Source organism: Rattus rattus, chromosome 15 (assembly GCF_011064425.1).
Source record: "Rattus rattus isolate New Zealand chromosome 15, Rrattus_CSIRO_v1, whole genome shotgun sequence".
In the NCBI taxonomy this organism is placed as follows: domain Eukaryota; kingdom Metazoa; phylum Chordata; class Mammalia; order Rodentia; family Muridae; genus Rattus; species Rattus rattus.
The window spans coordinates 71,389,847-71,417,455 of record NC_046168.1 but is presented as its reverse complement, the minus strand read 5'-3'; the positions used below and the strand labels follow the sequence as shown (position 1 = coordinate 71,417,455).

The 27,609-nt window shown below is 42.9% G+C and overlaps 1 protein-coding gene across 2 annotated transcripts; it reads left to right on the top strand.

Annotated features, from left to right (window-relative positions):
• The first annotated feature begins 936 nt into the window (after positions 1–936).
• Dctn4 (dynactin subunit 4) lies at positions 937–27,222 on the top strand. Of its 2 annotated transcripts, XM_032885527.1 has the most exons (14): positions 937–1,120; positions 3,880–3,950; positions 7,915–8,093; positions 11,082–11,125; positions 13,426–13,533; positions 14,721–14,741; positions 15,092–15,165; positions 15,673–15,785; positions 16,022–16,131; positions 19,273–19,346; positions 20,969–21,023; positions 22,014–22,121; positions 23,664–23,761; positions 24,650–27,222. In XM_032885527.1, the coding sequence occupies exons 1-14, from the start codon at positions 986–988 to the stop codon at positions 24,861–24,863; spliced, it is 1,404 nt and encodes a 467-aa protein (XP_032741418.1). In that variant the 5' UTR covers positions 937–985; the 3' UTR covers positions 24,864–27,222. The 2 variants fall into 2 exon arrangements, with proteins under 2 accessions (XP_032741418.1, XP_032741419.1); XM_032885528.1 differs by lacking the exon at positions 14,721–14,741.
• Positions 27,223–27,609: the final 387 nt, after the last annotated feature.

Sequence of the window (27,609 nt, the reverse complement as noted above, 5' to 3'; positions counted from 1 at the left end):
TAATATACATTAAATGCTGTATAACTGAAAAGCGTTTTATAAAGTAAGTAACTACCTTCCTAGAAAATATGCTGAAGGCATTCTATATGGGGGTGATGTGTGCAAGCTCTGGAATAAATACAAGAGAAAACGGGAAACAGACCATTGTGCTTCTCTAAGCCCAGTTTTCCTGCTCTCTAAAACAGAAATAATGCTAGTATCTACCTTGGAAGTTTCATGAGAATTGAGGCGGTGTTAGTTTTGCATTTCCTCTATCTCCATTCTCAATATTAATAGAAGGGTTCTCTTTCTGTTCCCATCACGGGCTCTAATATCAGACACTTAATACACTAATCAAACACATGGTGGCAGACAACGTGAGCCTGGCTCTGGGTGGTATTTTGTCGTTTCACATCTTAGCCTTGATGTACACACAGAATACAGATGGCCCTTGTCAACTTGGTGTACTACTTCCTGTCTTCCACCATTGATAATAAATGTTCACAGTGTGTAGATTTATCACTAACTCTTCATAGTTAGAAATGAATAGTACTTCCAATGCTAGAGCTTACTATTATTTCAAAAGACATAACGTATGTTTCAAGGGGTCTGTGGCAAGGTCGTCAGAAGAACAGAGTTGCTGTAACTCGGCTTTCCAATTTGGATGTAATATTGGCCTGAAAGGTGTGGCGGTGGGGGGGGGGACCGTTTACAAAACAACAAACAGCAGTTTTACTTTCTGTATGATACAAAGAAGAGCACTGAGCCTGTCTGGACTTGGACTAGGGCAGACTATCCCAGGAGGGACATAACAGCCAAAGTTCCCGGAAACGAGGAGGGTGGGACCCAAACCCGAGGAGCGCACGCGCACTTAGATCGCAAAGTCCCGCTGGATCGGCTTAGCTTACGTCAATGTCTACGTAAAAGACGTGGGGAACGCGGGGAGGGAAACGCCGGACTGTGTCACGTGACGGGTGCGCCGGACGTTGGCTCCTCCCTCACCAAGATGGCGTCCTTGCTGCAGTCGGAGCGGGTTCTCTATCTCGTCCAAGGAGAAAAGAAGGTTCGGGCCCCGCTCTCACAGCTCTACTTCTGCCGCTACTGCAGTGAGCTTCGATCGCTGGAATGTGTGTCACACGAGGTAACTGGGCCGTCCTGCGGTGACTGCGCGCCGGGGTGGGGGTGCTCATCCCAGTCACTGCGGCTGGCAGGAAGTTCCGCCGGGAGAGGCGGGGAAATCGTGTGTCTAGCTTGCTGACTGGTCAAATGCCCCATCATTCAGCTGGGTTTGCGATTTCATTTGCTTGTGAATAGTCACTTGGAAAAGGGGGCGGCCCCGGGTGGGGCTGAGCAGATCTCTTGTTCTGGAGCTGCCTGTAGCTGCACGATTTGCCCTGGACCCTGCAGTCTTCTGTGGGGCTTGCGAGTGGAGGGCTGAGAGATAGGTCGGAAGTGCCTAGCTCGAGTCACTGAAAGGCAAAAGAAACTGTCTTCTTACCATTAGCGGAAGGAGCGGGCAGCCATTCTTGGTCGTGGCCCTCCCTTTTGGGAAGTTCTGACCCTCCTTTAACCAGAACCGGAACCCTGTCCAAACAGCTTGCCCAGTTTCCTGAGCCAGGCCAAGGACTGAAACAAGAAGACTGATAGGTTGACTTGAGGGACAACCGCATAGAGTAGTCTGTGGTAAAAGAAGCTCAGAGTTCTAGTCACAGGCCCAGACGGTCATTGGAATAGGATTGTTCAGCTAAAGATAAAAAAGGCACCCAATAAAGTCCCAAACCTTCTGCAGCTTTTTTTTTTTTTTTTTTTTTTTTTGGTTCTTTTTTTTCGGAGCTGGGGACCGAACCCAGGGCCTTGCGCTTCCTAGGCAAGCGCTCTACCACTGAGCTAAATCCCCAACCCCCTTCTGCAGCTTTTTTGATGGAAGTTGTCTGTCTACTATGCTGCTGGGATGAAAAATAAGTAAAGCATAAACACTACTGTTGGAAATCTCACAGTCCGTTGAAAGCTCATACTAGTATATTCAACTGTGTGGCAGGGCCTTTATGTAATTTTTCCATCTAACGAAGATGGAGGCTTGGATTTGGGAGGCTTGGTGAAGGTTTTGGATAGGGTGGGGGTTGTTGAGGCAAGGTCTCATGTAGCTCAGGCTAGCCTCAAGCTTACTGTGTAGTCAGTGCTGGCCTTTAACTTCTGATTCTCTTGCCTTCACCTCCCAAATGCCGAAGTTAGAAATGTATACTACCACATCCAGCTGTCGAAGGTGCATGGTGTTGCAAGAAGGGGGGAAAAGCTGTATTGTGGTGACTCAGGCCTATAACCCTAACATTTGGGAGGCTAAGGCAAGAGAAGTATTTTGAGTTCAAGGCGAGCATGAACTGCATGGTAATTTATAGGACTGTCTAGGCTACAGTGAGATATGCCATCTCGACTCTCAGGGCTCACACCCCACCCCCAAAAGTACAGGTTGGTTGATTACAGAGTCATTTAGAGATGGGAAGGAAGACCAGGATCAGAGAATTAAGATCCCTGGGGTTATTTTATTGGAGATATTTTCCAAAATATTAAGAATGGTTAAACCAAAGAATATAAGAAATACAGTCCTATTTATACATACTTACATATTTGTATCATATATGTGATTTTTCTTAGATTTCTGCATTAGTGCTTTGTGTGATAGCTAGAATTCTGTAATTATCAAATAAAATCTGCTCATTACTTAAAATACTTTCTTACAAAGTATATTTTAAGAGTGGACCTAATATATATATATGTAAGACTGTGTTTTGAGTTACATACAGTAAATAAGATACTTGTTCAATTTGTTATTTTTCTAAAATCTCTAATTTGGAATCTGAAGAGCTGGCCCAGCAGGTACAGGCTCTTGCTGCCAAGCCTGCCAATGCGAGTTGGGTCCAAGGACCTCAATGGTGGGAGCAGAGAACCAAGTCTTGTGAGGTGTCCTCAGCATCCACACATGAGCTGTGGCACCTGCAGGCCTCCTCCCCCATCACATATGTGCAAAATACATGGAAAATAAGCAAATAGAAATCTCTCATTTGGGGGTTGAAATGATAGCACAATCTGTAAAACGTTTACAGACAGGAAGACATGAGTTCAGTCCCCAGGATCCAGAACACACATGCTTACAAGCTAGGCACAGTGGCCTGTAGTCCTATTGCAGGCCATCCAACCTAATCTACTTGGTAAGTTCCAGGCAAAGGGGGGCAGGGGGCGGTGCTTGTGGTTACAGCACCTGAGATTTCCCTCTGACTGTCCCATGTCTACACACGTGCCACACATACACTAATTAAGAAGCAGGCCTCTAATTGGCTGGCTATATCTGTGGAAATTTTAATAATTCTCTTAATGTCTTTAAGGGCTACCTTTTTTTTTTTTTTTTAGATGTCATGCATGAGTATTTTGCCTGTATGTGTAGCTGTGCTCTGTGTGCATGCCTACTGCCATGCAGGTCAGAAGAGGGTACACAGTGATCTACTACATGGGTGCTGAGAATCTAACCCCAGTCCTCTGCAAGAGCAGCCAGTGCCCTTAGTCACAAACCATCTTCCCGTACACAACTCAAGCCAAACGAGATGGGAGACTTGATCACAGCTTCATGTTTGCGTTTTTAATCGATTCATTTGGAAGCTTGAAGTGTCACATAGACAAGTCTTGACACAGCTGACACATAAACCTTGATGATAAGGAACAGAAAATACCAGAAAGGGGGAAAAAATGGGATTACAAGGAAAACAAACAGCAGACAGGTAATTGCTAAACTGTAAACACTAGAGGTGTTGTCCCCCCGCCCCACCTCCCCATCAGTGACTTCTTACCTTTCGGTGAGGTATAGCATATCTTGGTAACGAGCTTCATTCATTTCTTATTTTCTTATAGGTGGACTCTCATTATTGTCCCAGCTGCTTAGAAAACATGCCATCAGCTGAAGCCAAATTAAAAAAGAATAGGTAAGAACAGGGCGGATTTTTCTGTTTGCTATTTGTTGTTGGTTCTGAGGATACTGAGGCCGAAACAGGGTCTTATTTCACGGACCAGACTGACCTCAAATTCTGATTTCCCTCAGCTCAAGTGCTGGGTTACACCACCGTTGTTTTTAAAATCAGGTAAGGAAACATACAGCATTGAGCAGTTCTTTTGTGTGTGTTTGAGCATCATCATTGCCTAAGATAGCTTTGATCTTATTTTCTAATATAATGTCTATATTAGAAGACTTCTAGATTAAGAATTATTTTGAAATCAGTGCAGTCCACTCCCCTTCTGTTAAGAAACAGTATTCTATTAGTCATGTCACCATAGGCTTCTTGTGATTAGACCTGGTTCTGAGATTTTTTTTTTTTTCTGGTCTTGACTTTGAAAGTACTGAGGGATCCTGGGGCAGTATTCATAGAATGCCTTTCAGTATTTGTGTGATGTTTTTGTAAGTAGACAGAAGAATGGGTGAGAGTAGGGAATCAGACACCCCTCTCAAGGTTTATCTGCATTCACTGTTTAGGACTTTCTTCCATAGTCTGCCTCTTTTCTCTACTTAGTCATTACTCATGAATATTTATTTTATATGTTAGGGGTGACAGTGCTTTATTTTGTTGGTTTTCTCCCTTGAGGGTTCTATCCCAGAGCCACCAGGAACTCTTGTACTTTTCTCCTGAACCCCTCTAGCCTTGCCTCTGTCCCTGGTAAAGAGAGCTTTGTCTTGTTCCATGAATTTGAGCATTTTCTCACCGGTACAGGTACTGTGATAAAACAGTACTTTAAGGTATGTTACGTTGAGCTTATATATTCTTCTGCCTTTAACTAGAATTTGTCATTTCTCAAAGGAATGTGGTTCTTTTCAGTGGAGGACATTAGGAACCATTGCCTGGCCTCATAGATGTGCTCACTGCTACTGCTGGTACCAGGTTTAGCCTAGTGTGGAAATTCTCGTTACAGCCACATTCCTGTACATCTGTGGAGATGAGCAACTCTTTGTCTTTCCTTCTGTAAGGTTACTCCTGAGAATTAGACACTGCACTGTATGCTCTCTATACATTAATCACTTGATATTCATGTAACCCTGTAAGGTAGATGGTATTACTTCCCCTTTGAAGACAATAGACATTGTACAATATTGTACAGATAATATTAGAACAGATAATAGACATTGTATAAGACTGCAGGTGAAATCTTGATACTCTCAGATTGTGGGAGTTCTGAAAGCACCAGGGCAAATCAGATGTGGTGCTCAAAACTGTAATCCTATCACTTAGAGCCAGTGACAGAAGAATCTCAAGTTCAAGACCAGTCTGAACTATACAGACTTTGTTTCAAACAACAGCAAAAAACACTGAGGTCCAGGGCTCCTAAAGGACAATGTTATCTGAGTGCATCTCAGAGGAAAACAGAAAGCCTGCACGCCCTGGAAGCTACCACTTTAAACCACGCCCATCCATGGCGGTGTCTGTTTCAGCTCTCTGGCACAGCGGTCAGGTAGTAATTTTCCAGATCCTTTTCACAGTAGCTTATGTTGTTGACTCTCCGTTTTCTATCATACAATGCTTTTTCCTCTAGCAGCGTAAACTGTGACATTTGTCTTTCTTAAAAATCTCTATTGTTTCTATAGGCATAAAAAGAAACTGGAGTAGTAAACCCCACCTAGAAACTGATTTTTCTCTGTAGAGGAGATGGAGTTGGGTTCTAATTTGTCATAAGCTTTGGTGGTAATTGTTTTGTTTTGTTCTTAGTACTTCTGAAATGTCGTACCCAGAAAAAAAAATTTTTTCTTGAGAGTCTTCGAATTCTTAGCATTTGGATGACCATAGTCTCCTAACCTATAAATTGTAACCATGTATAGGTTCATGTGACTAGATGCGACTTCTAAAAGTTGACAGTGGTGAAAGGTTTCTGAAAGAATCTAATTTAGAGTCAAACATGCAATAAACAAGGTGTTTGCAGCGGGGCAGTCACACATTGCACTGCACTGCCTCTCACGGCCATGGCTCTGAGCGCAGCCTGCAGACTTGGCATTCCTGGTGCCTCACTGGTTGCTGCCTGACATATCAGCTCACAGCAGAGACGAGTGTAGCTTACAACTGCAGTTGTTTCAGCACATACACAGTTCTTACCTAGAATAGGAACATATTAGCTTGACCGTTGCAAAGACAACATTTTTCTACCATCATTCCTCAGCATATATCAAATTGTAGGTTTTTTTGCTTGTATTGTATAAGAATGGTTGCTTTTATAGGGTAACTTGTGTTGTGGTAAATATTAAAAAATTCGGAACCTTTTTTCCCATGCTTGGGACATCATATGACTCAACATGGTGCTGGAGCTGAGTCTGTAGAGCATGAGACTCTTAATCTCAGGGTCGTGGGTTCAAGCCCCATGTTGGGTGCCACCTATTGTGGTAAATAATAAAAAAAAAAAAAAAAATGCCAGAATAAATCTTTCATTCCAGCAACCATAGGGCCACAGGGCACTGTGGGGTGCTTTTATCTCAGCGGCTCCATGCTGCCCCCAAGTACACTCAGACCCGGGCAATCCAGCGTGGTTGCCACGCTGGTCCCTTGAGTCAGTTCTGGCACCGGAAGGCCATATGGAACTAACCATAAATTATATCTGGTTAATATCTCTCCTGGCGGCTCTCTACTAGCTACCCGGTAAAATCAGGGCTCTTGAAGTCCAGCATGGGGCTGACCTATCGTGGCTCCCTGCCACTGACTCTGTCCACACTCCTAGCAACGGCCCCTGGTAGTTAAGGTATAAACTCCCAACTACCGGGCAAAATCATGACTCAATAAACTGTACCTCAACAATCAGATTTATATGTTAAATTCTCAATCCACAATACAACCAATTGATAAAGATATAAACCACCCACCTATATAAGATAAATTGACCTATAGAAACCATCCCTTAAGAAATATTCATAACAACCTGTATCAGTGTAGAGATGCATGGCGAGGATTGTTTACATCTGCCCCTATGTTGCCTCTCCCTTTCCTTCTAAAACTTTGTTCCCATCTCCCTTCCTTCTCATCCAAAGACAGACCTCGTTTTATCTTGTGTCTCGTTTTATCTTCACCTGCATAATGACATCAACCTACAAGCTTGAGTTGCTTACTTAAACATTTATTATTTTAATTATTAAACAGGGTTGGGGAAGAGTAAACAAAAACCAAGTATAAGAAAACCTGCTACTTTGCAGGCTAAAGTTGGAAATTTAATATATACACCAAAAAAACTAAAACCAACTCTGAAAAGCGTTGAAGACTCTCCATCCTGCATTATCAGCCATTTAGCAAAGTTTTATTTTATTATGCAAAAACAAACAAGCACTTATTAGTCTACAAATTTGCTTTTATCTTTAATTGACCAAGTCAGCAGGGTCTCAAGGAAGGAGTGAGGATTCAAAAGAAAAAGACAGCTAGACAACATAACATGACTCCAGCCAGTGCTGAGGCTGTAGTGGGCTTGTTTCTCTCCAGCCTACTTTTATACCATTTTAAGTTCATGCAAAGAATAAGGTCAATTCTAGGTCAAGGAACAAGCAAGGTAATAAACAAAGTCCAGGGATCTGGGGACTTATCAAGATGATCAAGGTCTTGAGCCCACTTCCTTATTACTTACGTGTCCTGGCCCAGTGTCAGATTCTTGCCAAATTCCTAGAAGGCAGGCCCCGAAATCTCTCTACACTTAATAAATGGTAAAATTATATAAATTGTTTTTAAATTTTTCTTGATCTGTTAGCTGTGAATGTTTTATTTGTTTACTTGTTTCACAATAATATATACTAGGGATTATGTAAAAATTTCTCCAATGAAAGTGCTCAAAAGTAGACAAAAGTTTAAGAGATCTTGAACTAAACCCTTGTGTAGCGCGTAGTAGGTACTTGATAAGTACTGGCTGAATGAGTGGCTGTTTGTCCTGTCACAGATGTGCCAACTGCTTTGACTGTCCTGGATGCATGCACACCCTCTCCACCCGAGCTACAAGCATCTCCACACAGCTTCCAGACGACCCAGCCAAAACCACTATGAAGAAAGCCTATTACTTGGCCTGTGGATTTTGTCGATGGACATCTAGAGATGTGGGCATGGCAGACAAATCTGTAGGTGAGTGAGGTGTCTGTCAGTGTTGTAATTGAGCTCTGCAGTCTGTTGGGCAGTAGAACCTCAGTTCAGAACCGATGTCTTTAAGTCTTCTGTGTACTCAGATGCTGTGTACTCAGTGTGATGGTGTCGTTGCTGTTGTTTTGGTTTGGTTCTTTTGTTTTTGTTTTTAACTTTTTTAATGATTTGTTTTTATTTCACGTGAATTGATGTTTGCCTGAATGTTTGTCTGTGTGAGGGTGTCGGATCCTTTGGAGTTACAGACAGCTGTGAGCTGCCATGTGGGTGCTAGGAATTGAACCTGGGTCCTCTTAGAAGAGCAGCCAGTGCTCTTACTGCTAAACCATCTCTCCAGCCCCTCATTATAGTTTTACATCTCAGATAGAGTAATAGTATTTCATTTTCTTAGAATTGGTAAAGTAGATTTTATGAATCTAATACTTTTCTAGAACCAAACTTAATACCATTTATTTAAAAAATATAAGGGTTGGGGATTTAGCTCAGTGGTAGAGCGCTTGGCACAAGGCCCTGGGTTCAGTCCCCAGCTTCGAAAAAAAGAAAAAAGAAGAAGAAAAAGAAAAAAAAAAGAAAAAAAAATATATATATATATTTCTTGGACTAGAGATGTAGCTCAGTCGGTAGAGTGCTTATGGACCTAGCGTTTATGAAGCCCTGGGTCCAGTTCCCAGCACGGCACGGCCCAGGCATGGTAGCTTACACCTGTAAGCCCAGCACTTCGGAGGTAGAGGGAGGGCGTCATTCTTGCCATCCTGGAACTCAAAGCCATCCTGGGCTGTGTGAAACTCTGCCTCAAATTTTTCTTTCTTTTAAATCTGAAATTTAAACATCATGAACAAAATTAAAAGTGGTTAACTTAGAAAACCCGGACTCAGAAATAATACACTAAAGATGACTAACCAAAACTAAAGAAACTTTATCAACTTTCAAGAGAATCAGAAGGAACAGCAAAGGAGCTGAACAGTGGGACTCAACGAGCATAAAAATGATCTTAAAGGAGTACAGGGAGAGAGGGTGGGGGAGGGCTAAGGAAAGGAGGTGCTGGGAGGAGGGGGCGACTGGGATCCAGATGTGAGGTGAATGAACAAATAAATTAGTGGGGGAAAAACAACCAAAAAAGTGTTCATCTTAACTACGGATAATAAAAATGCAAGTGAAAGCTTTATCTGTTCCACAAATATTTTTAAATCTGATTTAGATCATGTTAGCCAGACAGGTTAATTCTCATCTCCCTAATAAATTAATTTATTTTTACTTTTTGTTTGTTGTGTGTTCATGACTATTTGGATGCCAGAGGACAACTCTCAAAAGTCGGTGCTCCCCACCGTGTAGTTGTCCTTAGGCTTAGTGCCCCGTGTTTCAATTGCTGAGCCCTCTTGCCAACCTTATGCATTTACCCTTTGAGCCGGGCCTCACTGTCTGAAGAGGGTTTATGTCTGTTGACACTGGAGTTGGTGCTGAAAACCAACCCTGGGTGCTCCAGAAGAGTAGCCAGGCTCTTAACTGTTGAGCCGTCTCTCTAGCTCCAGCCACTTATTTTATTTATATTATATTTATATTTATATTTATATGTTATCTATATGGGTAGTTGGCCTACACGCAACACATGGATGCAGTGCCCATGGAGGCCAAAAGAGGCTGGAACTAGAGTTACAGGCAGTTGTAAGCCTCTGCATGGGTGCTGGGAATTGAGCCCAGGTTCTCTGCAAGAGCAACAGTGTTCTCAACTGCTGAGCCATTGCTCTTTTAGTCTTTAGCTCCTCTGTTTTGTTTTTATGACAGTTTCACTCCGTACCAAACTGGTCTTAAAGAAATGGTGATTCTTGGCTTGGCACCAGGCCCTGTGTGTTACATTATGGATTCCAGTTCAGTGTTTTTATGGGATTTCTGAGTGTGCAGATGAATGGATCTCTGATTGGTGCATCTTCTCTTGGGCTGTTTCCCTTCTGTTTGTTTTGTCCAATTCTGATGTGTTAGTTATACTTTTTTTTTTAATATAAAAAATTTAATCTTTAAAGTAATGGTGACTTTTGTGTTCAGCCTGCAGTGTTTTAGCATGAGTCGCCACATCTGACTAGTTTGTATTTTCTTTATTATTTGTCACACATACAGCATCTTTAGCAAAGTGCCCACAGAGCTTTTTTTTTTTTTTTTTTTTTTTTTTTTTACCATGCCTGGTTCCTCTTGCCCACTTAGTGTTCTGTACATTTTTCTTTAATGCTCAGGAGTTTGACGTATGTGCGGGTTTTGAGTTTAAGGGATTTTGTTCTGTATGTTCAGATCCGATTGGTATAGCACCGCTCATTTAGTATTTGTATCGTTCTACAGACAAGAGCAGGATTTCTAGATCTGCCTGCTTCCTGAGTTGGATTCCTGGCTCTGCCCCTTACTGTCCATGTAACTTTAGACCTGCCAGCTGTTCTGAGCTTTCTCCTTTCTGGATTTCTCCTCTATAAAGTGGGAGCAGTTGGAGTACCTTACCTCAGAATATATTGTAAAGACAAAAAAACATGCTGTGTTTCAGGTGCCTGGAACAGACACTGCATCCATTGCTGGTGCTGTTGATGACCCTCCCCATATCTAGAGAATAAGGTTATGCTGGGCTTGTGGCCTAGGCCTATAATCCTAGCAACTTAGGAAGCTGAGACAGGAGGATTACTAAATCTACGCTTGCCTGCGACAGAGAGCAAGGCCAGTGCTGGCAACATCACAGGATTGTATCTTAGCCATTTAGAAATAGGATTGGTGAGATGGCTCAGTGGGTCAGAGCTCTTACTGCACAAACCTGACTCCCTGAGTTGTGTAGAGGGCTTACTCAATGGTGGGCAAAGCCCTAGGTTCCATCCCTAGTACTGGAAAGAAAAGGGCTTGGTGTTCTTTCTTGTAAATTCTGTGCTTTCATGTTTTTACTTAATGGCAACATTTGATAAAAATAAAAAAAGGTAAAATTACTGTTTAATGTTTATTTTCTAGCTAGTGGTGGTTGGCAAGAACCAGAAAATCCTCACGCACAACGGGTAAGTACATGAACATAGGCCTCAGAGGATGAAACAGGAAAGGCGGTGGGTGTGGCCCATGCTGAAAACTGCCTGTGTTTGTGCCCGAATGTCAGTTGCTCACAAGAGAGGCACTAAGTCAGTGGCAATTCTTCTCTGTTACATAATTCCTGGAAAACACTTGTAGTTCTGTGTTCCAGTTATATTTCAAAAAAAGGAATGAAGTGGCTTCTGTTGTTTTCTTCATACAACCAACAATGACTAAAAGTTTTATTTGTTAGAATACTAAAATATTCTGGAAATGTGAGCATCAGACCTCTCAGCCCTAAAGACACTAACTTTGAAGGTACCCTAGGCCGGTATGGCTGTCTGTAGAAGCAGGGTGGAGAATGTGTGGGCTTGCAGTATGTGCTTGCACTTGGCCTTCTAAACCTCTGCCTTAGAGCAGTGAAAACTCATGAGCTGCTCCCAATATGTCACTGTATTGTCAAACCGAAACCTCAGTGACTACGGACAGTATCCAGGGCGAGAGGGTAGAGAAATGGTTTTCTCACGAGCATTAGTGGGTAACATAGGTGTGTAGGTTGATAAAGGTTTCTTGAACTCTTTGCTGTGTGTACTCCTAGATGCTCACCTACAGAAAAGCATGCATGTGTACTTGTAGATATACTGGGAGGCGGGGTGCAGGACTCCAGGTAAAGCAGAAAAGTACCTATTGAAAGTAATGTGAGGGAGGAATTGTGCCTTATCAACACTTCTTGGGAACTGCAACTGTTGAAGTCAACGTGTGAGCACGATGCTGCTCTCTGGAGGTGAGACACAGTCAGGAAAGAACTCAAGCAGGGGAGTAGCCTGTAGGTGGAGGAAAGTGAGGGTAGAGAGTGTCTGGTGTACAGTGTAGTATCAACAAATGCAGAACAGTATTTGAGGGTTGACCTTGTAGGCCAAGACGTTTGAGAAGCCTTTAAATGTTTAAAAGCAAGAAGATGCCAGTTCACACTAATGTTTTTTTTAAACAGCTGCATGGGTTGGAGAAATGGCTCTGTGGCTGAGAGGACTGGCTGCTCTTCCAAAGGACCTGGGTCCAATCCCAGGACCTATACCTACATAGCAGCTTCAGCTCCAGGGTGTCTTAGCTCAGCATCTCTCGCTGTGATAAGGGTCATAGCCAAAAGCAGCTTGAGGAGGAGAGGGTTTATTTCATCTTAAAACTCTATCACTAGGGAAGTCAAGGTGGGAACTAAAGGAACTAAAGCAGAGACCATACAGGAGCACTGTTCACTGGCCTGTTCTGTGGCTTGCTCACTTTGCTCTCTAATGTACCCAATGCCCACCTGCTCAGGGTGGCACTGCCCACAGTTGGCTAGGCCTTCCCACATCGATCGTTAGTCAAAAAAATGCCCTACTGTGTTGCCTACAGTCAGTCTGATGGAGACAATTCCTCAGTTGACTTTTCTTTTCCAGGATAACTCAAGTTGACAACAAAAAATCCCAACAGGACATACAGGATCCACCACCCTCTTCTGGCCACTTAGGCACTGCAGATGTGTGGTCCATGATAGACTTGTAGTCAAAACACCCATGGACCCAAAACAACTCTCCTTGTAAAAAAGATGCTGCCGTAAGAAAGGATTAAATACCTTTTAGAACATTTGTTCTATGCAATGAGGCCTAGCCTTTGAAAAGAACAGGTAGATGTGTTAATAATAATAGAAAGATAGACCAGATAATGTGTAGGAAGTCCATTATACTTGGAATGAAAAGTATCTACAGGGGCGTCTTCATATACTGTGTTCCCAAAGCATGTCAGGACATAACTGGTAATAGCTGGTACCTAATTAAAGGAAAGCCTACCATCAGCACAAAGAATGCAGCAGAATTACACATTATTCTTTATGTTGTATGTTTGAATGATTATAATTAACACTGCTTCATGATGAAGAAAATTAATCAAAAAGTAACAGAGGCAGATGGACCTCTGCATTTGCGGCCAGTCAGGGCTGCCTGGTGAGACACTGATTGAAAAGTGAGGGAAGGAGGTTAGCAGAGTCTGATGTCACATCCAGGAGAGACGAGGTGTGGAGCACAGCGCCCTGACAGCATTCCGACTCCTGTAGCCCGGGCATCCTGTGGCCGGAACTAAAGAGTTCGTTTCAATTCTGAAAACACTAATGAGAAAAAAATTCTCTTTACAGAAAAGGAGCAAACTTTCCCACTTTATAGCTTTTCATGTTGCTTTATTCATTTTATTTCTAGTCAGTGCAATTGATCGACTTTGCTAGTCTTTTTGAGAAACAAATGTAGTCTTTGATTTCTTGTAGATGAACAAGTTGATTGAATATTACCAGCAGCTTGCTCAGAAGGAAAAGGTTGAACGAGATCGCAAGAAACTGGCACGGCGAAGAAATTATATGCCTTTGGCTTTTTCGGTGAGAATTTGGCACAGAAAGACATTTTTAGTAAGGCCTGTAAGGCATCAGAACAGTGGCCATGTCAGAAAATGTCCTGTGCCCTCAACAGAAGAACTTGGTATCAAAAACCATTCCTCCAGTACAGATGTGTAAGCCTGCAGCTGTGCTTTGTGTGCCATTAATTCTATTTAAATTCCTTGTGTTTTCATAGAGCATCTATCTTTCTTCCTCCATTGCTCCATTTCATCTTATTCCTCCCAGAAATTACTGCTTAATTTTCTAAGCTATACAAACTGTTTACTGCTTTTGCTTATTACAAAAAGATTGTATAGAAGGCGGTTAAACGATAGATTTTATTTTGCCTTCTTTTGTAATGTTCCTGTCACACTGGGGTTTCCCAGTTCTAGCCTTTTGTTTGTTTTTATTTTGACACCTTGCCATCCTACTTTTTTCGAGATGGAAAGCACTGACACATGTGTAGTATTTGTTGTGGCGCTGGCACTGCTTGGGGAAGCACTCTTTCACAGGCTTCCCCCAGGCCCTGCACAGTGTGGTCGTGTGATTAAATAAGGGACGATAGGCACAAGTGGAACTGTTGGTAGAAATTATTTGTGGGTGTCACTTTCCGCTAGTTTATAGACAGAAGTAGCGGTTGGGATTCCGAGGTTTTCTTGTTATTCCCTAAGTCTCATTTATTCTCACAGAGGAGTTGTTTTCTTTGTACTTGCTTGACATTGTTTCCTTTGTACTTGCTAACATGTTGACATTGAATAAGTAACATGTATTGAATGTCAGTGACATATGTCATCTTACTTAATCTCAACAGTCCTGTGAGGCTGGTAGTATTGCCCCATTGTACCCTTGAACCGAGATCCAGAAAGGTGAAGTAACTCGTCATACTGTATCTACTGGACAGCTAGCTAAGCCATTAAACCCATACTGTGAAGTACATAGATTTGAGTTTAGTTGAGCATGAATGCTTGCAAAGCACCTACACTTACAAAAGAAGGAAGTGAATGTTCCCAAGTAGTCCAGTGGCCTAACCAGTGTCCCCACAGCTACCTATTAGGACAGGACTTGGAACTAAAAGCCCTCTCCCTCCAGCCTTCCCACATACCTGCTGGCTGTGTGCGTTTGCTTTTATCTTATGCTTCATTTTGTTTTTTATCTCTGTTGCAACCTGCTGCTATTTGTGGGCTCTACAGCAACACACTATTCATGTAGTGGTAAGTCCTCTTTATGATTCTCGCTAACCCTGAAGAAGTTAGCAGACGATCATTATGTGTCTTAGACACTTCACGTAGTTCTTGCCTGGGCCAGTGTTAAAGCTCAGGAGCAGTGCACTTTGACTTTTAGTGTAGTTCCAGTCTCTGTGCTGCTTATTCTAGGAATACAATAGTAAATGTGGGTTACAAAAAGTAGACTTTGAATAGCTTTTTGCTTTTATTAGTTTTAGTTTTGTTTTAGTTGTTGCTTTTTCCCTCAAGCTTCTCACGCTCTGCTCCCCTAGTTCTTGCTTCCAATAACAGGATGTGTAAACTGGCCTTTCTAATGGCAGTTTCTGAACTTCGTTTAGGACAAGTACAGCCTTGGGACCAGGCTTCAGCGACCACGAGCTGGTGCATCCATTAGTACACTTGCCGGACTTTCGTAAGTGTGGACATTGAACGACTGAGAAGGAATGTTTAAAAGAATACGTTTTTGTTTTTTAAGCTACCAAATGGAAAATGATTTTTTTTTTTTTTTTTTTTTTTTTGTAGTTTTCTTTTCTTTTTTTTTTGAGCTGGGGACCAAACCCAGGCCTTGTGCTTGCTAGGCAAGCACTCTACCACTGAGCTAAATCTCCAACCCCATGGAAAATGATTCTTAGACTTAGAAAATACCCAAACTTTAAGATATTCTCTGTGCTGAGAAGTGGTGGCACACGTCTTTAACCCCAGCACTCAGGAGGCAGAGACAGACAGATCTCTTGAGTTCAAGGCCAGCCTGGTCTGCAGAGTTTGTTCCAGGACAGTCAGGGCTAGACAGAGAAACCCTGTCTCAAAACAAAAAAAGGATACTCTACTTTAGAGGAATACCTAACACTTCAGTCATTGATAAGGACTTTGGGAATAATCCAGTGGACTCTTGGGAAGTTACTGCCTCTCATTTTTTTAGCCTTAGAGAAGGAGAAGACCAGAAGGAGGTAAAGATTGAGCCCGCTCAGGCCGTCGCTGAAGTGGAGCCTCTGCCTGAAGACTATTACACACGACCAGTGAACCTGACAGAGGGTAATTACACGTCCTCTGCTCCTGCTCTGCTCTCCAGCTGCTTGTGCTGTGCTCCCCTGCATGCCTTAGGCTTGGGGTTCTTAGGAGTAAAAAGAACCTGGTGGAAATAAACATGTGGACTCATTTTAGAAACTGTCATGTTAGCATATTGCTTTGGGAGCATTCTTCTTTGCCCTCATACAAGTCTGATTTTGAAAATGACTGGAAACTAAGCCTGGTCTCTGCTTTCTTGTTAGTGACCACCCTTCAGCAGCGCCTCTTACAGCCTGACCTGCAGCCTGTCTCAGCCTCGCAGCTGTATCCTCGACACAAGCACCTTCTGATCAAACGGTCCCTGCGCTGTCGGGTAAGCACTCCCCTGCAGAGTTGCCTGTGTACAGGAGAGAAGCAGATACACATGATTGTATCTGGCCGTTGTAGTAAATACAGAAAGCTCAGAGAACACAGCAGATAAAGTGGACCTAAGGTTTCAAGCCTGATAACTCTGGAGACCACTACTTTACAGACATGGAGCCTAGCGTATCTGAAGATGGAGTGCACCTCAAATGTAAATCCACAAAGGAATACAAAGCACGTTAGGCTGGTCTCAACAGAACACTGATAAACTCTGAGAACAAGGGAAGAAGTGATCCACAGTGTAATCTCTAGTAATTTACAGCGTATTTACAGTCAGTTGTAACAGACAGGATGGAGGGAGGAAGGGTCTTTGGATCCCATCCTGTGGTGCTGTGCACATTCTGTGGGATGCACTCTACCTTGCCTGGTAACCACTGGTTGCACATGGCCGCCAAGTTCTTGAAATGTGAAGCTAGCCGACATACTGACTCATAATTCATTTAAATAACCACGTGTCTATTATTACCAAGTGATGCCCCTCTGGACTGAAGAGATTTCAATGTATACCTGCCAGCACGGTGTGCACACTTACGCAGCTCCTGACCCGGACGCCTAGCCTAGATCCTTGCAAAAGAGGAGGGGAGGGAGGAGAAAGGGGAAACAAGGAAAAATGTGTACAGTCAAGTTAAATTAGCAGGATTTTTTTTATGTTCTAAAGAATTAGTCTGGTTTTAGGGATAATATTTATTTTATCACAAAAAATAACTAAGAATGTAGAATGACCATATAGCAGATGCTATTTTTTATCTTAATTTTTTACTTTTCATCTTAATGACTTTTATTTATTTTTGTTCTCTGTGCACTGGAGTTTTGTCTGCACTTATGTCTGTCTGTGTGAAGGTCAACTTACTTGGAACTGGGTTACAGACATCTGAGCTGCCGACTGGGTGCTAGGGATTGTGCTGTGGTCCTCTGGAAGAACAGCCAGTGCCCTTAAACCATCTCTCCAGCCCTAGCAGAAGCTTCTTATTAGGCTCAGATGTCGTTCAGTGTGTGAAGGCCCATGCCTTCGAGCATCCCTGGAACTGACATTGTAGAAGGAGAAAAGTGCCCACATTTGCACTGATTAATTAATTACACAAGTAAAAGACATAGATTGTCCAAATGAATTGAACAAATGCTGCGACTCACTTAGAAACAATACAAGAACTCAGAGAGAGTAAAGGTGCTGATAGAGCTGGACATAGGGTACACGCCTGTAATCACAGCCCTCGGGAATCTGAGGCAGGAGGATGTTCACTTCAAGACCAGCCTGTGCTATATAGCAGTGCCCTGTCTCAAAATGCCAAGAGCCGGGGATATAGAGCTCAGTGTTATGAGTGCTTACCCAGCACACACAAGGTCCTGGGTTCAGTTCTCAGCAGGGTAAGGAAGGAGCAGTGGAGGTTGTATAGACAGTATTTGCTTGCTTGCTTGTTTTTTCAAGACAGGGTCTCACCTGTGGTGGCGTATGCCTTTAATATCAGCACTCAGGAGGCTGAGGCGTGCAGATTTCTGAGTCTAAGCCGGCTTGGTGTACAGAGCTATACTGGGAAACTGTTGATGTTTGTTAATCGTGGCATTATGGAACATTGGGGAAAGAATAGACTATTAAAATTTGCTAGGACAGTTAGGCATGTGGCTCAGATGGTACTGCACTTGCCTGATATGCATGAGTTCAGTTCCCAATACCCTGTACAATCGGGTGTGGACCACATGTCTGTCATTGTAGTGTCAGGAAGCAGAGCAGAATGATCACACGTTCAGGGCCATCCTCAGCTACATAGCAGATTCAAGGTCAGCTCAGGTACAGGAGACCTTATCTCCAAAACAAGTTTTAGCTAAATAACTTTTATGGGAAAACTGAAAACTTAAACAGCAGATGGAAGGAGAGTACTTAGAACTATTCATTGATTTCTGAGTAAGGGGTTATTTCATAAGCAAGGCAAACAAACAAAAGTAACATTGGGTCTTCCACCACAGTCCACAGTAAAACTTGTGCTCCCACCCACAGAAGTTCTGTAAGTAAACAAGAGGACAGTGGTCTAGAAGAATGGTTCATAAGGTGTCTGGCCAGCAAAGGGCTGAGCAAGGGAAGACACAGGAAAGCAGTGCACAGTTCCACCACTCAGTCCAAAGTCTGACAAGCACAAGGTGACCCCATAAAAATAACCAGAGAAGGTGGCATGCAAAATTCTGTGGTTAGTGAGCATGAAAGATCTTGAACGTCCACAGTGATCACAAAAATGTGTATTAAGAACTGCTTCAGGCCGCCATCTCCTAGTCCTCGGATAGCATAGATAAGAAGCTTGGGAGAATCTGTCAGAGTAGTAAGTGGCCTTCTCGTTGGTCCCGTTGGGACATTGTCTTACTGACACATCCTACCTTGGAAAGTGACTCACATCCACTACTCATTGCTCTGGAAATTACTCTGAAGGTCTCAATTGACTGGTTAAAGTTAGAGAAACCATTACAGTGAAACACTAAAGGTGAAGTTGCTGTGTGTCCCAGAATGGAATTACAGGATTGATGTAAGAAAGAAAGGACAAGAGAATATATAGATTAATATATTAATATTAGTATTAATATATTAGTATTGTGGGGAAAAAAAAACCATGAGCTATGTCTGCCTAGATTGGTCCTGCAGAGAGAAGCAGATACACTGTAATGTACTCTCTATGTTAGACACTGCTTTGCACTACTTAAAATATTTTTAACAAGGTTATGTAAGTCATTAGACTCCAATCCCTGCCTCCATTCATACACATCTCCAAAGTTACATCAGTTACTTCTTATGTCCCATTTTAAGCATCTATTAAGTGAGAACATTAACAGCTGTGCACAGTGATGTAATAAAGCCAGTGTGGTGCCTGTCTAAGTTGGGGTGTGCATTGTTCATAGTTTCTAAGCACCGCATGCTATGATATTAGTGGTGGTTTTAATGAGTTCTATAATTTTTGGCTATCAGTAGCATAAATTCTGTTCTAGAATTCATAGACTTTGGACAGGACAAAACATAAAATTCCAGTAAGTACCTTCTGTGTGCTTGCAATGGTTCTGTGGCTCTTCAGATGTATTCCTGCTGCCCTCTGACATGTACTTTTCTTTTTAGAAATGTGAACACAATTTGAGCAAGCCAGAATTTAATCCAACATCTATCAAATTCAAAATCCAGTTGGTTGCTGTGTAAGTATTTTAGGATATTAATTGAGGTTTTATGGGTGTTTTTTAATGGGGATTACCTTTTAAAAAAAAAATCTAAGAGGAAAAGAAAAATCACATAGAACTAGTCTTTTCTTTCTATTCCTATTCTGGTTTTGCATTTACTTGAAAAGCATGAAGTCTCAAGTGCGTCTGTAAGCACAGAATCAAGGCTGTGTGCTCTGAAGTTATGGAGCATCCTGGAGTCCTAGCCTCTGAGGAGTCAGAAGCAGGAATATTGTATCAGTGACATATTGCAAATTTAAAATATCTTAAGACTTTTTAATTAAATTTAAAGCATAGCAAATTGAAGCAGACTCCAACGTTTATTTTATGTCTTGGTTCTGATAACATCTTGCTGAATGAAATAAAGGTGATTAAAGTAGTGTTAACTCACGGGGGATTGTCAATGGCCGAGTATTAAAGAAGACTTAAGGAGGCACATTGAGAGCCACCAGCCAACGAGATGGCTCAGTGGGTTAAGCACTTCTGGGACAACTTGAGTCTAGTCCCTTGATCTGATACAAAGTTAGAAAGAGAACCTACTCTCTAAGTTATTCTCTGATGTCCACATATGCACACACAAATACACATAATGATAGTGGTTTCAGTTGTTTGTTTTAATGTAGATGGGCATGGTGATGTATGCCAGTAATCTCAGCACACAGGAAGCAGAGGTGGTGGATCACTGAGGTTGAGGTCACCTGATCTGCATACATAGCAAGTGTCAGGCTAGCCAGAGTTATATGGTGAAACCCTGTCTGAAAAATTTTTTTTATTTAAAAACAGGATAATGCACACCTGAAACGGGGGGAGAGGGTCAAGACTCCTGCGCCCAGTAACATACCTCCAACAAAGCCATATTTCTTAAACCTTCCCAAACACTTCCAGCAACTTCAGACCAAGCATTCAAATACATGAGCCTTTAGGGGGCATTCTCATTCAAACCACCGTTTTTTCTCGAAACAGAATCATGGTCTATAAATAGTGAGCAGGCATTTGAACCTGGGCAACTGTGAATCCAGACAAATATTCAAACAGCCTGTGAATTTTTAAATCCAGGGTAAGAATACTGTAGAGTGCCTGGATTTGGGCCTCGACACTACACCTGCCTACACCCAGCAGCTCCTTTTTTGTAATGATAGTCAGGCCTTTCTCACAGAGTTCAAGTAAACGCCATGGCGAACGCTTGTACAATACTTAGAAAATTGCCTGGCACACAAGAAGCACTGTATGCATGGTAGGAATGAATTTGTTTGCAACCATATAGAATGCTAGCTATTCAGCCGGGATCTTGTAACCAGCTATCTTGTTAAGTGAATTAGTGAGAGGCCCCCAAAATAAATGTATATGAAAAGCATTTGATACAGAAAACTACAAGCCCTAACCCAGCTCTTATACATACAGGCTGGACTCCTAAAAATTTCAGACAGAACTAATTGTTTGTTTGGTTTTATGAATCTCTTACTGTGGTGATAGTTCATTTTTCTCTTGATCTAGTTAGTATTTTCTTATAGCATTAGTGTATGTGGGGTTCTTTTTTAAGGTGAATAATTATTCGAAGAGACTCCAATGAACAGTTAATACATGTTTGTGTTTGTCTGTAGCAATTATATTCCAGAAGTGAGAATCATGTCGATCCCCAATCTTCGCTACATGAAGGTTAGTACCGTACTTACTGACACCCAGACTTGCTAAGTCGGTGGCCTGTGCATGTTTGTATGTGGGCGGCAGCTCTGTGGGGAATGGGGTGCTGTAAGAAGGGTGCAGGGCAAGGGCAGTTTAAAATGATCAAGAAATTGAGACTTGGCCAACAGCGTGTTGGATGTGTAAGAAGCAGGTTGCACATTCTGTAACGTTACAAAACTGGGGAAGGAAAGATGACGATAGGCGGCCAGTGGGAGCTGCTGTTTTGATTCAGGTTTGTGTGCATCTGTCACGGGAGTCTGTGTACTTCTTCAGGACACAGCCCTTCTTCCATGGGTCCTCTCCTGTGCTCCCATGAACGAGTGACTGCTCTGCGGCAGCCTCTCTGGCTCTGCGCCTTCGTGCTGCTCATGAAAGATTCATAGCATCCCTTTATGTTACCAATCTCCAGAGTAGCAAATGGGCCATATTGTCATAGTTTGGAATTCTTAAAAAGCTTTTATAGTCTTAATGTGTCATTTTCCTCCGCCCTTCGTAATACATCTGACTAGTCTATGGCTATGATGTCTTATTTCGGGCCTTTTGTTTTCTTCATTCCCTAAGCAACAATCAGAATGGTATAGGAACTGCAAACTTTAAAACAGTCAGGGGCTGGAGGGATGGCTTGGTGGTTCAGAGCACTGACTGCTCTTCCAGAGGTCCTCAGTTCAAATCCCAGCAACCACAGATTGCTCACAACCATCTGTAATGGATCTGATGCCCTTTTCTGGTGTCTGAAGACAGCTCCAGTGCACTTATAGATGCCCTCACTAAGAGGGTATATCACTAACACAAACTGAAAGATCAGCTGACACTCTTAGGGGAGTCTGACGTTGAGGAGCAGGAAGTGCTGTTGCTCTGGGAAAACGGATGAAACATTTTGTGTGTTTCGTGAGGCATTAAGGTTCACCTGAGAAAGCCACCCTTAGTCAGAGTATGACACCTGAAGATGCTCTTCTTCTCCAGGAGAGCCAGGTCCTCTTGACTCTTACAAATCCAGTGGAGAACCTCACCCATGTAACTCTGCTGGAGTGCGAAGAGGGGGACCCTGATAACATCAACAGCACTGCTAAGGTAAGGGTGTTTGTCCCCACAGACCCTAACGTCACCTGCAGTGGCTTCACTGGACATGGCCTAAAAGAATCCATTTCTACATGTGATTCACATTGTCTTGATTCTACAACCTAATTTTATCTTGTCCTCAAACACCCAGCCATGACCTATCGAACCTCATTGTTCTCACTGGGTTTCAAAGAGAGACCTGTCTGACCTTCCTCTCTTCAGTACAAGTTACCTCACCTGACACTTGTGTTACCACCAGACCATTCTTCCATTAGTTGTTCAACCTGTTGATCATGTGCAACTCTCTGGCGTCAGGATGAATGTTTCCGTTCTTCAGTGTGACCTTCCTCACATGGGTGCACCATGGGTATGGAGGCTTCTGTTGGGGAGCTGCCTGTGTGGCTCATTTTAACCCTGTATCCCTTCCTGCCCTGTTTCCCTAGTGTACACACCCTTTCTGCTCAGTTTGACACTCACTCTTGATGACTCATGAGATGTCATCTCCTTTTAGTTAGGAGCAGATGTCTCTTCCACATTCCCACTATTTACCCCTCCACTTACATATAGTACAAGTCACATGGCTAAATAGTAAGATAATTTTGAATTAATTCATGAATAAGTGAATGAAATGCAGCTTTATTTTATATTTTGCCACTTAGAGTTTGATATAATTTTAATTTTACATATTTGTATTTATCTGTATATGTGCACACTGTGTGCTCATAGAGGTTAGAGTCATTTCTCTTACCATGTAAGTCCAGAAGAACTAACTCAGATTGTTGGGTGTGATGGTGAGCACCTGAGCCGTCCCACTAGTCAAGTTGATAGAAATCTTAAAAGAACTGTACGTAGTATCGGCTCAGTTAAGAGTCATGCCAAGCATTTGTAGAAAGAATGCTTGCAACTCTAGCTATTGCTCAAAGAATAGCCCTAGAGAATTTCCCAGTGGAGCCACTTTTTTTCCTTCTGCCTTTTAATTTCACTCATTAGCATCATCTCCAGAAAAAGGTGACTTGTGTTCTTCTATTTTTTTTAACTAACTTTTTTAAGTAGGTCTAATTGGGCTGAAAATAAAGCTCTGGAATGTGGGTGCAGCCTTGCTCAAGGACAACCTAAGGAAGCTTATTATGCCCAGTGTTGGGACAGTACAGTCCACCACTGCAGGGAAGTCATGGTACCGAGGCTCAAGTCAGTGGGACCCAGCATATCTTTGAGTCTTAGAACAGGGAGATGAGTGATGTGCTCAGCATGCTTTGTCTTTTTTACCCAGTCCGGTCCCCTGTCCTTAGGATAGTGCCTCAACAGTTAGGGTAGGTCTTCCCACCCTACTTCGCCCAGTCTACAGGATCACTCGAAGTGTTCTGCAGTGTCCGTACTCCCCCACGAAGGAAGTCCTCATTGACCTGTCATTCCTCTCTGTGTTCTCATGCCCAAGCTCATCAGCAGTGTTTTAGGACCCTGTAAGGAGTATAACCGTGTCCAGACGCTCTCCTCTGTCTAGATGGCGCTGCTGCAGTCCAGCTCTTCTGAAGCTGGCCTCTCTTTTGCTCTTAGGTGGTGGTGCCTCCCAAAGAGCTCATCTTAGCCGGCAAGGATGCAGCAGCAGAGTACGATGAGCTGGCAGAGCCCCAGGACTTCCAGGATGACCCTGAGTAAGTGACCTTCCTATGTCCTCAGACCACAGTCAGCTTATCCAGGAGCCTGTGTCTTTTGACATTGAGTGCATGAGGCTGCAGGCATCACATGGTGCTAGACTAGAAATGGACAGGTAACCTTTAGAGTGTTGTGCCTTTCTGTGGACTGCCTCCTCTAGCTAGGCCCCTCTGCCTACCAGCTCCATGGCCTTCAGAATAGCACCCCATGCTCAGGACTGAACAATAAAGACAATGGCTTGAGAGAGATGTCAGAGTCAGACCTTAAAAATGCTCACTCGGGTATGTTTTCTTGCCTGGGTTTTAAAGAACAATTTCTTCCCTTTCTATTTATGAAATCATTAGCTGTTAACGGCTGAGGTGATAGCTCAACATTAATTCCTCTGCTCTTCCAGAGGACCCAGGTTCACCTGCCAGCACACAGATGTAGCCCACAACTATCTCCATGTAACTCCTGTTCCAGGGAGTTGAGTGCCCTCTTCTGGTCTCTGGAGGCACTGGGCGTGGTGAGACGCAGACTTACATGCAGGCAAACACCTGTACACATTAAATAATTGTTTTGGGTTTTTTTTTAAAAGAAAACAAAACACAGGTGGATCTTTTTGAGTTTGAGGCCAGCCTGGTCTATACAGTAAATTCTAGGCCATTCAGGGCTGTTTCACAGAGGAAGGCAGGAAGAAGAGAAAAGAGAAAGAAAGATGAAAGGAAAGGAAAAGAGCAGAAGAGCAAGTGTAGCTAGCTCAGCTCTTCCTGCAGAAGCTCCTCCCAGCTGGGAGGGCGGCAGGATGGCGGTCCCAGCAGAGGTCCCCACTGTGCCCTGAAGTGACTGGGAGCCTGTCAGTCCGACTGACTTCCGGCCTGCCTAATGCTGTGCTTCTCTTTCCGTAGCATTGTAGCTTTCAGAAAAGCCAACAAAGTAGGCATCTTCATCAAAGTCACCCCACAGCGTGAGGAAGGGGACGTGACCGTGTGCTTCAAGATGAAACATGATTTTAAAAACCTGGCTGCCCCCATCCGCCCTATGGAAGAAAGCGACCAGGGCACAGAAGTCATCTGGCTCACTCAGCATGTGGAACTGAGCTTTGGCCCTCTTCTTCCTTAAAACAAAGCTACCTGGTGGGCAGATCCCACCCAGCCATGTCACTACAGCTCTCAACAGTGTGGAAGCTGCTGCTTCATCAGACATGTTTATAAAGATGTACTACTGAATCCTGTGGAGTGGAGGCAGGCCAGGGGTCGGAGCACAGGGTGACTGCTGTTGACACCAGTAAGCCTGTGTCTCTCTGAGCCCTGCACATTGAGTATCAGCATCGTTCCATCACAGTAAAGGAGTAGCTGTTCCATGGAGGGCATTGTATTTACTCGCTAAGAAACGTGCTGTGCGCCTGTCACAGTTTGCAGAAAGCCTTAGGGTGGTAATCCAGAGCAGACCTTGTCTTTGTGCCGCAGCTTTGGTCTCGGCGTTCCAACGGCTTTCTGTATGCCGTTAAGGATAACCCTGAAATCATAACCCTTCACTGGCCTTGGCCTTGGCTCTCACTTTGCCGATGATTTCCATTTGACAGAGCAGTAGGACTGTCATTGTGTCTCTAACCTAGTGATGGCAGGGCAACCTGTCACTTTCCTAAGGCACTCTGTCTCTTCCAAAGGAACACAGTATACCTGTCACTTGCTTGTCATTTTCCTCATTAGTATATGGGACTTTTAAGTAAGAATTTGAATGGCAAGCAATTACATGTCATGAAATTCATTTGTTTTAATATTACCACAATACCCAGGGGCTAAGGCTGCCTGCCACAGGGAGACAAACTTTATGAATCTCACTATCTGCCCTCCTCTGTTCTGTTTGTTTGTTTGTTTGTTTGTTTGTTTTTCAGATAGGCTCGCTCCGTGTAACTCTCGCTGGCCTGAACTCAACCTGCTAGGACTAAAGATCCTTGCAACATGTCCAGCTCGCTGCCCTGTTCTATAAATCAAGAAATTGCTCTAACGTTGGGGCTTTTAGAAAGAGCTGGGACAGTTTATATGGACACTTTGCTGCATCACTTCTGGAATGCAGAAAACATTTTAAACTAACTTTTAGCATGATCCAAACTAATGTTCTTTCTGCTGAATTGAAGGAAAAATTAACTGTCAATCCCTTAAATTTAAAACTGGACACAAAGAAAAAGAACCTTTCCCTTAATGAATATAAGACTTCTTGTGCTGTTGTGTGAAGTGAGACCATTGTGATTGTAAGCCATAGAAGTTCAGCAAGTAGCCAGGATGTCAGCCTGAACCTAGACTTGCTGATTTTCTCAAATACTGACATTGAGTTGTTTTCTAAAATCAGAGTTGACAGAGTAGACCAGTTGCACTTTTCCTTAAAGTACTCCTAGTACATGGCCAACAGACCTTGGAAGAAAAAGTTCCTGTTTACAAATCCTGCTTTGGTTTTCATTTTAAGTCTCTGGGGGTTTTATTTTGTATTAAGGAATATATAGTCTGGACTAAAGATAGAATAGCCTTTGTTAGTTTCACCTAAGAAGAAAACACTTAGGTAGCTGTTGAAAGACACTTTGTTCTTTGAAGATCTTAAGATCAAGCCAATTTTATGAAACAATATTCCCACAGAGTAATATACATATGTACTAGAATATAAGAAGAAAACACTGATCTCTAATACTATGGGAACAATAATGTTTGCCTCTTAGAAGCTGGAGCTGAAAGTTGGGTAATTACAAGTTTCAAACTATAGAAAGAGTGGTTTTCTGCAACTCCACAAGGCCTACTATGAAGCCACTATTCAGGGTCTTGGGGGTGGGGGAGGGGCACACATCAAAGTGCAGATAGCCTCAGTTGACCACATAATGTGGAGACTGGCACAGTTGTCTCTTTGTCTGTATGCCTTTATGCAGTGACATTGATACTTCTTCCCTAGGAAAACATTGAAGTAATGGGGCTCTTCACTCCTGTGGGATAAACACAAAAAACACTTGTGGGTTGGTTTTTTTGGGGGGGGGTTTGTTTTTCAAGAAGTTAACTTAAAAATATCAGTTCTACACTGTTTCAAGGTAAGTTTAGTGCAAGCTGGTCTTGTTTGTGTTCTTAGGAAAGGTTCGACACCTGCAGGTGGTGAATTAGGAATTGTGGCTGTCACTTTTTGTATTAGATGAGGTGCAGGGTTTCTATTACTAGTCAGTGTGCACCAAGACACAAGACAAGAGTCAGGCGTCCTTAGCACTTGAAACTACAATTTTGGATGCTTACTGCTAAGTTACTTTGGGTTTGTGAGTTGATTCACACTCAAACAAATTTTTTGTTTGTTCCAAATACATGTTACAAGCATACTGCACTAAATACCCTTGCGTCTTTGTAATGAGCATCCTTCTTGGTGGGTGAGAGGCACTCCTTGACTTAAATAACAGGTTACTGTTTTGCCTTATTGCTTAATATAGTGAAATAAAGCAGACAAAGCCCAACTGTGTCTGTGATTGATTTCACAAATACTGGCTAGAGCTGCATGGTCCAGGGTCTAAGGGTCAGGTGATGTATGCCCTGCCATTCCTCCTTTATTATTTTATGTGGGGGAAGAGGCCAGAAGAGGACAGCAGATGCTGTGGAGCTGGAGTTACAGGTGGTTGTGAGTCACCCATTGAGAACTGAACTGCCCCCTGCAAATGCTCGAAACTACTGAGCTGTGTCTCCTGCTCAGTAACTTCTTTACATAAGTTAACTTGATAAAAGTGATTCACCAAGCTCTGTGTTGTGGTGCACACCTTTAATGCCAGCACTAGGGAAGCAGAAGCAGGTGGATCTCTTGTGAGTTCTTGGCTAGCCTGGTCTATATAGTGAGTTCTAGAATTCTA

Coding starts and splice junctions, on each gene's coding strand:
- Dctn4 (XM_032885527.1), top strand. CDS start 986: ATGGCGTCCTTGCTGCAGTCGGAGCGGGTTCTCTATCTCGTCCAAGGA. Junction 3,951..7,914: donor GCCAAATTAAAAAAGAATAG/GTAAGAACAGGG, acceptor GTCCTGTCACAG/ATGTGCCAACTGCTTTGACT. Junction 19,347..20,968: donor AAAATCCAGTTGGTTGCTGT/GTAAGTATTTTA, acceptor GTTTGTCTGTAG/CAATTATATTCCAGAAGTGA.